At 33.8% G+C, this 13667-nt stretch overlaps 1 protein-coding gene across 1 annotated transcript; it reads right to left on the minus strand.

The window, feature by feature from the left end:
* Nucleotides 1-585: 585 nt before the first annotated feature.
* LOC139902878 (probable ATP-dependent DNA helicase CHR12) lies at nucleotides 586-8419 on the minus strand. The gene is made up of 12 exons (XM_071885546.1): nucleotides 8050-8419; nucleotides 7398-7554; nucleotides 7122-7186; nucleotides 6787-6975; nucleotides 6122-6271; nucleotides 5245-5610; nucleotides 4662-4921; nucleotides 4014-4229; nucleotides 3189-3396; nucleotides 2952-3105; nucleotides 1773-2375; nucleotides 586-1398 (listed from the first exon to the last, which is right to left on the minus strand). The coding sequence occupies exons 1-12, from the start codon at nucleotides 8260-8262 to the stop codon at nucleotides 758-760; spliced, it is 3222 nt and encodes a 1073-aa protein (XP_071741647.1). The 5' UTR covers nucleotides 8263-8419; the 3' UTR covers nucleotides 586-757.
* Between the last annotated feature and the right edge of the window lie 5248 nt (nucleotides 8420-13667).

Here is a 13667-nt window from a genome sequence, read left to right on the forward strand (position 1 = left end):
GATACAACATCATCATTTGATCCATATGTAGCAATGTTCCCTCAAAGCTTAATATCACGAGGTTTCCTTCTATAGGTTAGTTCCATGAACATACAGCCCAAAGACATACGCCCTTGCAACATACACCCTTGCAAACATTGAGTCGTATGTTCGATACTGTCGAACAACGCTGGATACAACATCTAACCACACTCTTGAGATTTCATCTCGACTAGGATTATTCATGTTCATCCACCGGACAGTTTAATCCTGCAGTCCTTAAACCCTACTTTTAATTGGACTCGACCTAATGTTTGCAACGGCAAATCAATTTGCTCAATAGCTTTCAATTAGCATCAACGCCTATTCGAAGGATAAGGAAACAAACATGGAAATAGGATTGGAAACCAGTTATGTACTTACTTTGGGGACTAAAGTATGTGCTAATCTACCATGTGTATGCGAAAACTATGGCCAAGGTAAGTCTATGGCCCCAATCACCTTAACAATGTTTCGATGCTTACTGCATCTACAGACTACAGGTGTTGTTAGAACATGAAAACAAATGGCCAATTCTGGTCTTGTGTGTGTTAAGAAACCATGATCCAAGAAAAACACCAAAGGATATTATACAGATCTTTATGTGCTTAACAGATGATATAGTGAAATGAATTTTAATAGCAAACACCAACTAGAGTCTAAAAGATGAAGAGCAAACCCATAACCTGTCATCAGCCAAACCAAAGTTAACCTAGACACATTCAACCGAAAAAAACCATCACCCAACAAAGCGTAGCATTGTTCGCTTCTTTTGTTTCTTCCATCTTGGTAAGTCACCGCTAACAGTGACATCATCATCCACAACAAGATGCTCAGTCTCTAGGGACCTTGGTCTTTTTAACGATAACCCTGACCCTGACCCTGACCCTGACCCACGTAACGTTGTAGTTCCCTCACTTAAACTTTTAATTTCAATATCATCATCTTCTACAACGTTACGCATATTAGAGCTCGATGGTTGTTCCATTCTCGCATTACCTAAAACAGGATTAACATTTTGATCTCCATCTTCAACAGTTTTCATCCATTGATATTCAGTAAGCGTATCAGAATACACTATTTCTTTTCTACGTCTTTTTCCAGACAGATTTGCGGTTTCATAGTCAAACCCTTTACCCCGCATGTCTTTTGGGTTGTCGGGTTTGGTGTAAGCCCATTCAGGTACCTCGTGATCTTCCATAAGACGAGATCTGTATTGCTCTTTTTGTCTTCTTTCTTCATCCATTTTCTCGAAAAGCCAAAACTCTTCTTCTGATCTGGCTGTTAAACGATTGATTTCTCGCTCACTTGGTGTATCTGTTCCAAGTGAACTTGTACCTCTACGCATTACTTCTTTTAGCATCTCTCTCCTATCTTGAGCTGCAAAACCAAACAAATAATGTTTACAAATTATGTGGTGTTATTTTATATAATATATAGGTTTTTTTTATAATGTTTTCTCTTTTCTTAATTTTATAATGTATTTATTGATTTTAACTTTGAAGCATAGTCGGTGTTTTACCTAGGTAAATTTTAAATGGCCTTGGGATTTTCGTTTGGTCAGATAAAATTTGATTTTTGACCGACTTTGACGTGACTTTTTAGCGCTGACTGACTAATTAGACGTTTTTGGGCGAAATGGGACAGGCTAATCATCAAACCACCGAATTGGCCGCCACAACCGCCATTTTCAACCATGATAATAACAATTGGATATACTAATACTAAAAAAAGTTATAGTATAAAAGACGAACCAGTGGAAGTTGTATTGAACAATCCAGCCTGTATGACTTTAGCATCAATGCCCATTTTCTGCTTAGCCCGTTCCAATATCACCTCTTCAACCGAACCAACACTGACCAAAACAAACACCCTAACTTCCTTTTTCTGACCAATACGATGTGCACGATCCTCTGCTTGCTGATCCATCTGTGGATTCCAATCACTATCAAATATAATAACCGTATCAGCCGTCTGTAAATTCAACCCAAGTCCCCCCGCACGCGTACTCAAAAGAAACATAAAATAAGGTGAATCAGGAGCATTAAATTGCTTTAGCAAAGTGCCTCGTTCTTCGGTTTTTGTTGATCCATCGAGTCTAAGAAATTTAAATCCGTGAAGTTGTAGATACACTCCAAGAATGTCCATAAGTTTAGTCATCTGAGAGAAGAGAAGGACTCTGTGTCCTGCTCTATGAAGCTTCGGTAATAATCGATCAAGTAGCTCAAATTTTCCAGATGCTCTGACGATTTCTTCCTTTCGCCAAATATTATAATCGCCCAAAAATAGGTAAGGATGGTTACAACATTTTCTTAGCTGCATTGAGAGGTTTTGTAAACTTTTAGATTTACCTGATCCTGTAAATATATATAATGTTAGTTTTAATACTCTGTAGCATATTAACATTTTGATGATCGTGTAAATAAATAGACATATTCAGCCCCTATTTCAGCTAGTTTACTTAAGTGATATAATAAATAAATATATAAATAAAAGAAAACAAATATTATAATAATGGCCCCCTACAATTCCTCCACACAAAATTTACAACTTGTCCTACGCTTTAATCTAACAGCATGCATATAATACATGATCTATTGCACAGAGAAGGTTATGTTAAATATTGCAGGACTGCTTCCATAGCTATATATATCATATACGCTTTTGAATATTAACAAGAATTTTTAAGTAGACTTATGTTCACTAATAGTAGTATCAAAATGATAAAAGTGGTATCATTTTAAGTTAAGTTGTTGGTTATGAGAATATCCATCACATGCATTCTGAGATTAAAAGGCTTAAAAACCAAGAACTCAACCTTATACTTGACCTAAAGAAATAAAGAGCTTCGGTCATAAAATACTTTTGGTATTCGTATTATTTTGTGTGTGTGTGTGTGTGTGTATTATATCTGAAAGGTTAAGGTTACTAACCATTATCCATTCCAACCCTCCCAACATCAGTGACTTGCTGATAATATACTTTCTGCCATGCTGACATGTCACATTTTAGTATGACCTGTGTTTTCTGTGGAAGGTACTTTTCCACCTCATCTTTCTTTCTTCTCAAAATAAACGGCCTTATAACCTAGATTTCGTAGCATAGAGAACTCAATTAAAACAAATCATGATAAAAAAAGAATTTTATTAACAATTAACAAACAATAATACCTGGTGTAGGCGACGAATGATCAATAGCTCTTCTTCGTCTGTTAAAGAAACATCACATTTATCTGCAAATGGTGCATTAAACCACTCCTCGAAATTCTCAACTGAATTAAAAATAGTGGGAAGCAGAAAATTTAGCAGGGCCCACAGTTCTTGTAAACTATTTTGTATTGGAGTCCCGGTTAACAGAAGTCTCCTTCGAATTTGGTAGCTGCAAAACATTGCCTAATTAGTCGAAGAGAGTTCTGGTATTTGTATAAATTGTAAATAATATTAAATCAAGAAAATTATCACATACTAAAGAATTCAAACTTATCAGTTATCACTTCATCAAGTAAAACAAAATTATGATTTCGTCCTATTTTCTATCTTCCACGAGGCATGCAAGTTTTGATTAGTCACGGCACTTATGACTATATGCTAAAAAAATCTATACCAATCTGGGGCCCATAGCAAAAGCACATACAAAGTGTAACTGACAAAGTAAAATGTTGGGATATAAATGATATTTAATAACATGTTTTGTGAACAGTAGCTATCAGAGCAGTAAATATCAGCAGATAAAATAACCGATGAAAAAGATCCAACTTTTGTGAGGCGTGAAAATTTAAAATTTTTAACTATAACGATGTAGGAGGTTGATTACAAACTAGGGGCGACTTACAATCCCGTTTACTCGTTTCCTTATAAGCTTAAATTTTTTTTCTTTCACCCATTCGACATTTTGACATGTTACAGATAAAACATAACATGAATCGACCCACTTATAAATAAATGGGTCAAATTTGCCCATTTGGTTGATATTGGAAGAACATAATTGAAGCATACCCCAAGACAAGAGTCTTTGCAAGCACAGATTCTGAATTCTTTAACCGATGTCCTTCATCGACAACCATGTAGTACCAAGGAATTTTTTTCAAAAATGCTTTGTCTCTCATTATAAGATCATAGTGAGTGATAAGGACACTAAATTTTCCATCTGATAACTCTTCTCTCATTGCTTTCCTCTCCTCAAGACGCCCATCGTACAGATAAGCACCAACACTGGTAAAAAAAAAAAAAAAAACTGAAATTAGTATATAATTTACTTATTTAAAGAAAAACAGTGTTATTAGGTGCACTCATATGTACCTAAACAAACACTTCGATTAAAGACAGCAAAATAGACTGCTCGGGCAGATAGGGTATTAGGTCAAACAGCTCAATATTATCACAGATCGAAATGGGGCAGGCCGGGTTTGGTTGATTAACAAGGTCTTTCTTGCCCATTTTTAAAGGGATAGGCTTTTCTTCAAATAAAATGATTTTGAAATAAACTTAGGTCAACTTAACCTGCTCGGCTCATTTGACACAGTTCTATTTATAGCAGAACTTTATTTTACTGATTTATAGATATGAAAAAACAACACAATTGACCATTTAAAAAAAAGTTAGGTCAAAAATTACCAACTCAACTTCATATAACTAATGCCCTACCTAGGAGCCCATGCTGAAAATTCATTCATCCAATTTGGTAGCACAGCTTTTGGGGCTACGATTAGGTGGGGCCCAGTCACACCCTTGTTTTCCATAAGATATGCTATCAACGATATGGTTTGAATAGTCTTTCCTAGTCCCATTTCATCAGCCAATATTCCATTAAGATTATTATTGAATAATGACAACATCCACTGAAGTCCTTCCAACTGATACGGTCTTAGTTCTCCACCTTGAAGTATTGATGGTTGCTCAGTTACCTGTACAATTAATAAATTAACACAAAATATCAAATATAATAATATATACAAACTACATAATTTCCGTCATATTTGTCACTTCTATATTTAAGATAACTTTTCTTAAAAGTACTATATGCAAGGAAAATATGATTGAAGAAACTTTACCAAACTGCTAAGAAACTAGTTATTCAAACCATAAATTACCAAACGTTCATATAAGCATCACATTATCCAAACACTAAAAAACGATTATTCAGATAATCATTTTGTTAAGGCATATCCAAACAACCCCTAAACGTTATCACATAGAACACGAGCGATGCAGAAAGAATGAAAAATACCTTCTCCTGAATTGAATGGATGATGGAATTATACTGTCGTTGACCTTCAAGTAAATCAGATGTCTTTACTCCATCATCATGTGGGGTCTCAACTAACTCATCGTCGACGTCAGCAAGTGGTTCCTCAATCTTTGTAGCGGGACCGGTCAAAGGTTCAATGCCATCATGCTCGGTATCTTTTTGACGTTGAACAGCAGCTCCTAAACGAACAAGAAGATCATTTGTTTTTCCTAAAAGCATTGTTAGCCGTTCATTCTTGCTTTCCTCAACCATTTTCATGTAAGCCTCTTGATCATCGGACTTTAGAGCTTGGAACCTCAATTTCTCTTGCCTAGTCGCACGTTGCCTTTGCCTTCCATGCCACGCCTAATTGAAATAAAATCTAAATTTTAAATGTGAAACATATAAAAACATGTATACATCACCTGTGAAAAAAATATAAAAACATGCAAACATATAAAACATATATAAGTTTGAAATGTGAAATATATAAAAACATTTTATTGTTATTCTGCATAACTAACAATATAATGCCTTACATAAACATATGCATACTAAAGGTGTATATTTTGGTGGGTTAGGTGATGTATTGAAGAGCTTGAGTGACCTAAAGCTTATATGTAACTAGTATGTCCAATATGATTTCAAAGATTAGACATCAGAATTTTCTTTACTTTGATTTGGAGGGTTGTAGGATTAAAATATATAATGGGTTACTTTGGACCCATTTAACATATTTTCTTTAGAATTAACGATTTTATTTTACCAATTTGAATAGTTAGAGATAAACATACCCTTAAAAGATCCACTTGTAAGTAAAACGGGTCAATTTGCCACCTCTAAAGTCAATATGTATATAGATAAATAGTTTGTATACCTGAACACCATCATTTCGTTGTTTTCGCCGTTTCTGAGAGGCCAGCACTTGCACCTGGAGTTCGCGTATCGCATTTAGTATATCTGCAAAGAACTTCCTTTTCTTAGTTTCTACTCGGTTCTTTTCTTCCTCCTCTAATTTTGTTAGCCTCTGCAACAAGTCATGATGTAAGAGAAGCATAATTAGTAAATTATTTAAAAGATGTAACTAGACTTGTTGATCTTTTTCAGAACGTAACAGTAAAAAAAATCATATAATTTTATAAATCAGTACGAAACATGAACTTATAGACCTTCTGGTTTTAGATAGGATAATATGTTTTTCTAAATTTCACGTGATGTGGAACTATAATTACAACTAAAGGCTCATAACACATGGTATAGACTAAAATTCGTTGCAGTCAATAGCCAAAACTTTCAACTTTCAGAAAAGGAGGAAATAAAACAGAAAATCTTCATACTGGGCTCTCACGGAAACAAATGAGACAGTGATTTCCAACTATTATATTTCTATCTGTTCGACCCGTTAAAAGGTTGCCCAAATCGGCCCATTCATAGATAGATGGACTCGAAATTTCTCACATCTAGTTTGAAACGTTACTAGAAAAGAAAAAAAGTAGCATAAAAAGTTTGAACGAGATAAAGATGTAAAAGACAGGAAAGTGCCTCAGCATCTCGTTTCTTCTTCAGATGATTGTCGGAGTCAATACCAAAAGCATCTCCTACACCATATGCAGGACGAGTCAGCCGCATCATACCCCAATCAAAGAGTTGCTTTTCAGGATACACACAATTTAAGCACAACGTGTACTCTGAGCTTACATTTGACCTCACTTTTCTTTGCAACTCAGCTAGCTGTAATACGAAAGATATACAGCGTAAGAATGTAAAAAGTTTCAGTAAACAATATAACAAATGTTACTTAAAACAGTACTATCAGTACAAGTGTACAAGAATATGATGCATGGCATATAAAGCAAGTATTTATACGCCCTGTCTACCTTTAGTCCATACAGCTCAAGCAAACACTTTGACTGCAGGTCCTCGCCTCTGTTTGTAGGTAATTCTGCATTCATGATAAATACATATAAAAGATAATTAAGTCTTTAATGACATCTAATAACTCTACTTGTCAGTATATTCAATTAGCTAAATGAAATAATTAAGTATCTGCTGCGAAGAGAAGTCCAATTAACTGCATAGAGATTACTGAGCAGTCTGAATTTATCTTAATAACGTTAAATCATAATATAAATGCTTATTCTGAGTATAACAACCTTCAAGTTGAGTCAGTCGACTCTGGATGTGGCTCTCGATCCGACTTTTTCTAGTTTCTTCCATTTCAGAACCCGTCATGGGACTGGATCGATGCTTAACTAAAGCATCCTCGAGGTCTGCCATTAAATCTCCCCCATTTGGAAGTATTGAGTTATTCTGCAATAATAAGAGAGTATGATCAAAGTTCATGAATTCAAATCCGAGAACACGTTTTAAGAATTAAGCAACTATTTAAATAATAGGAGATTATCCTTTGTTACTCAATTATTTAAATAATACATATACATATATATTATGTTCAGTAATATGTGGCTAAAGCCTGTAAGTTAAAAAAAATTAAATAAATAAAACCAAGTTAAACCTTATACAATAAGCATGTATCTGGTTAATTTATAAAATTATGTAGCCAAGATACTTACAAAACCTTCTTAATTTTACGAAAAAAATTCAGCTAATAACATTATAAGTTATAACAATATAATTCAAAACCTAAAACCTCTTACGAACTAACCCTAAACTGACAAATACAACAATGTAAATCAACAAACCCTAAAATTGACCTACAATTGAGCATACAATAACTAACCCTAACATTAAACTACATTTAGATGTAAAAAAAACCCTAACAATAACAGAATAGAAGAAACTCACCGAAGATGAATCTTCGTCATCGTCATCAACAACCTTATCACCGTCAGATCCATCATAGATTGAAGAAACGGCATCGAAAACATCAGGCGGAAGGGGGAGATTACGAGAGAGAAAACTAAGAGCAGTAATCAGAGTTTTGGTATCATCTTTAATACTTTCATGATTTTGATTTTGATTTTGTTGCATCTCAACAACAACCTGAGTGCTAGTCATGGCGGGAGTCGCATACACAAACGCCGTTTGTTCGTCGTTCTATATTTTTGAAATAAAATTAACGAATTTTTGGAGGCAAACAAACGGAGTGTTTATGTGAAGTTAATTAATAATAGGAAGGATTGAAGGAATGGATTATTTGGGTTTGGTTTATTAGTTTTTGTGATTTGTGATGCGAACGCAAACACCATTTGTTTCCCAAAACTAAAAACCCCCTTTCTCCCCTATCCGTCAATCTTTAGTGTAATTACGAATATAACCTTGAATAAATGCTTACCATTGTGGCATCGTTCAACTAAAAAATAAATAAATAAATTACTAGCGGTTTAGAGAATTTTATATATCCCTTGTGATTTACATCTTTTTTTCCCTTAAAAAAATAAAAACTTTATAACAAACTTTTTCTCGAAAAAAAAAAAAGAGAAATAAGGTACAATAATCGATCGCGGACAGGTTTCGAAAGCAGTAAACTAATCGAGTTAAAGCTAACTAGACCCAAACTCTGCCAGAGCCAACAAACAACACGACAAACAAACTACAACGAGGAAGGCACGCAAAAATATTAAATAAACTAACAACGAAGACAACTACTAAGCTAACAAAAAAAGTCCGAACTAGTGTCGTAGCCACATGTTCCTCAACGGTGCCAAATGACACTGATGAAATAAGATGTGTGTATGTAATTTTGAGATGAAAGAGGCTACAAATTTTATATTTTATATTATTGTACAAATGACATCATCCCTTGGTAACATCTATCCATCCATTCAGGAAGATATAAATTGATATTGCAATTGCAATATACTTAAAAAAGTCTGAAAATTTGATTAAATCGAATATGTCAAAGGCACAACCCATTTGTCCAATAATATAATGTACTTGAGAAATTTGATTTCCCTGACATTATCCATATAAAACATATTGCACTTGATATTTACATTTATTATGTATTTTTTTGCACAACTTATTAGGGAGTAATTAATTTTTATGTTTGTAATTAATCGTAGTTTGTAAACTTAATTTTTTGATCTTGATAAAGTTCGATATTATTTTATGACATCATTCACTAAAAATTCTGGCTTGGCCACTGGTCCAAACCCACTAACCGGTAGCCTTATTGTCAAAGTCATTGCCCACACTAGCCTTGAAGGAAAAAGTTGCATTGTTTACGGTCGCGGCGATGATGTTAGTACTCGGCGGAGGAGGACTAAAACCGCGCTTTTTAAACTCCTCGAAAAAACCCCTTGTGATGTACATATACTCAAAATCAAAAGAAAATCAAATTTTAAATATATAAATTGAATATATGTCACTTTAAATGAATAAAGTAATTTTAGTTAGTCAAATGGTAAAAGTCATTGATCGCTCGAAACTTTACAATTACAGTGATTAATCGGCTAAAATGAAGACTATCGGGGACTAGTTGAACATTGGACGACTTTGAGTTAGACTACATATGACTTATTTTAACTGATTTTTACTCAATGTATTCGGCTTTAGATTGATGAAAATGAATAAAACGGTTACGGATAATAGTCATGGATTGGTCGAACAACTTCAATATCTTGAAAAGTTCTAGACTAGTTGACATAGGGGTGGACGTATGAAGGGGCAACTCAGCCGGCTGCCCCAGCTACCCAATCTTTTTAATGTTATGTATCGAGGTTGTAAAACATTCGTGCCTGAAACGGTAATGACTCCGGATTGATCTTTGAATCATTTGAACACTTTTCTAATCGAATATTTCGACCCACTTAGCCACGAGTTGCACGAAGTTTCGATTGGGCTAAGACAAAGTTGAATTGATGTCTTGGCTAAAAGAAATCAACTCCACAATTGCAGAGAATATAGTTCTATTTGTTTGTGTTGAAAATGTGCTAGAAAAGATTAAAAATCTGGAATCTTTTTCAAATACACAAAGGTGTATTTATAATGGGTCAAAAGGTCTAATGAAAAGTCACAACTTTTGATTCATACCCACTAGTGACTTGGAAGTTAATATTCATGTATTTAGACTTAAAATGGTCTAAAAGCATGTAAAAACCGCAGTTAAATGCCCTGGAACAACCCCAAAATGTTTGGGGTTCAAATGTGCCTTTTGGGTTGAAAATGAACCTTTTCAGCGATTTCAGTGTTAAGCCGCGCCGCGGGACCAGGAGCCGCGCCGCGGGCTAACAAAGCACCACACTTTCAAACATGCCAAAACTCTCGGCCTCAAAATCACGCTTTAAGCCGCGCTGCGGGCCCAGGAGCCGCGCCGCGGCTTAAAGCTACTGCACACCAAAATTAAGTTTAATCTTATTTTCAAGCGTGTTTAGCCTTTCAAGTCGCATTTCGCATTTCTAATGTTCCAAACATTATTTTCAAGCTCACTAACATAACCTCAAACCATTTTACACTTTACGAACGTGTACTCCACACTCCCCAAATCCGTGTAACGTTTCAATGGTTCGAGCATTTTCAACATAGTAATCCAATCACTAAAACGACATGTTGGATCATGCTAAAATCACCAGCAAATCCCCCCCCCCCCCCCCCATTTTAGTATGATCCTTGATTACTAAAATACCAGCAAACAGAAAACTAATGCATAAGTGTAAATTTCACATGGATTGAATTTACACATAGTATATTACACGTGCAAGAATTCGAAAATCAGGGTGCTCTAATAGTTTGAACCCATCAATTCATTAGAAAACCTGTCGATAATATACACACCAGTTTCATACTTTCTACAATTAAACCGACACGTTAAAGCCATGTGTCCCAATCCTCTCATGAACATATCAAAAGCTAAGTCCCAAGCTTTCTTGATGTGATGACCCGGAAATTTCTGACCAAATTTAAACTTATTCTTCATATGATTTCGATACAATAAGCAAAGTCTGTAATGTTGAGTCATAAATATTTTGAACTGTTTCATATATTCGTTGACCTTCGATCATTCCCGACGATTCACGGACAACTATTTGTAAAAAGATAACATATATATTTAATTAGATATTAATAATTTGAAATATAATTTACAATATAATATAATATGATTATTAGGATATATATTGTAAAGTAAATAAAATAAAATGCTATTAATGGAAACTATAGAATATATAGATATATATAAATATGAATATAAATATTACTTATAAATATATAAAGTTATATTAAAACTATTTGTTTAAAAATATATAATATATTTGTTTTAGTAATTAACTTTGCTATTTTAAAACTGTTTACATATAGCAAGGGAATATAAATGATTTCGAGCTTAATTAGTAAACGTCAGTAACGCTCGGTTGACATTTCGTTAACGTTCATATAGATTTAATATAAGTTTATGATGGATTAAAATAAAACTTGAACTGTAAATCGATTACGAAGATTTTAGATTTGTTAAAAGTATTTTTATCATTTTAAGTTTAAATAGTAGTACTCCGTACATATAAAATGGAACAGGAAATAAATAATTATAGAACCTTTTTGATCAGGTTTTAAACAGTTAATGAGTGAAATAATTAAATATATCTAACCTAAAAATTTGGGATTTTTAGGAACACTTTATTACATTAACTGTTTAAGCAATGGACCACGATATACTACCCGTGTGAAAGTGTCGGCAGAATAATAAGAGAATTATACCCGGCTGCTATACTGTACTCATTCTGTTTCCTTTAAATTTAATCACAAGACCATAGGTTATTATTATATTATTATTATAATTAATTATTAAAGTAGATTAATTATTTATATATAGAAAGATAGATAGTGAAATGCAGAGATAAATATAGGTATATGAATATTAATGCAATCCAATCACCATCTCCTTGCAAACTCACACAACCACCAGTACCACCGGCCAACACTCATGCAACCACCATCAACTATGATCCACCATGGGAGACACCATAAACCACCATGACTATCGAAACCATCAAAACCCATTTTGAGATTTTTCTATTTTCGTTCAAAAACAACCATCATCATCACCACACTTCCATCACCGGTTGCCACCACCACCTTCATCGACCTCCCTCACCACCACAGCCCAATCAAAACACCATAAACAAACCTGCAACTACCTTCTTTTTCTCCCTTTCTCTCTCTACGTCTCTCCCTCTCTCTTTCTTTTTCTGCAAATCGCGATTGCCACCATTGGTGTGTTCTGTTGCAGCTGAAAACTATCACAACCACCACCTACAGCCGCTATTCTTCTGTTGTTGTTACCGTCGAGAACCACCTCAGGACTGCTGCATACTGTTTTCTATTTTGATCGGATAAAACAAGGACTGTTGCAACGTTACAGCTCCTACTGCTTCATTGTTTCTGTTTTTTTGTTTCTATTCTGTTTTATAACGATGATGGAAATGATAATGGCGATGGCGAAATGAAAATGATGATGATTTGAAGTTAACGATGATAATTATGTATGATGATGAGAACGATGATGTGTGATGATATCACGATGATGATAATGATAATCGTGATGATGGTATGATGATGTAGATGATAATGCGTAGGATAACGTGAAGATGATAGATGATATGGAGATGATGATGAATAGTTGGGTTGTGAAGAATATGAAAATAGAATGAAGGTTTAATAAAATTAAGTTGTAACTAAATTCATAAACGAGTTGTAGAGCAGTTGGTCCGGCATGGTGACGGGTAACCGAGAGGTTACGAGTTCGAAACCAGTAGTCTGCGTATATATATATATTTTTTTTCTCTCTCTCTTCAATTAGATGTCTTAAGAACTTGGGGAATCAAATTGGGCCGAAACTATAAAACCTCTGTTGGGCTTATTCAATTACTATGATGGGTTTCATTATAATTAAATGGTGGGCTTTGAATTGTTGGGCCGTGTTTGATGGAGTGTTAGGCCGAGAATGATTTAAAACAATTAAGTATAGGAGATGATTAAGAAAGGTAACGAAAGCGGTTACAGAGGAGTGGTCAGATGAGTGTTCGGGTAATCGAGACGTCTTGGGTTCGAGCCCTGTTGTGGGCATTCTTTTTTGGAAAAGCTTTAGAAAAAGGGTATACCCTTTTATACTTCATTTTTTTTATTTATTATTATCATTATTATCATTATTATTATTATTATTATTATTATTATTATTATTATTATTATTATTATTATTATTATTATTATTATTATTATTATTATTATTATTGTTGTTGTTGTTATGATTATTATTGTTATTCTTATTGTTATTAATATTAATATTAATATTATAGTTATTATTGTTATTAATATTACTAATATATGTAGTATGTAACAACTATTATTATTATTAGGTATTAGTAAGATTATGATTAATATTACTAACACTTTACTATTATGTAACATTATTATAAATTTGTTATTATTAGTATCATTAATAACAATAGAAGTACTATTAAAATTAA

The sequence above is a fragment of the Rutidosis leptorrhynchoides genome, chromosome 3 (assembly GCF_046630445.1).
Source record: "Rutidosis leptorrhynchoides isolate AG116_Rl617_1_P2 chromosome 3, CSIRO_AGI_Rlap_v1, whole genome shotgun sequence".
Classification (NCBI taxonomy): Eukaryota; Viridiplantae; Streptophyta; class Magnoliopsida; order Asterales; family Asteraceae; genus Rutidosis; species Rutidosis leptorrhynchoides.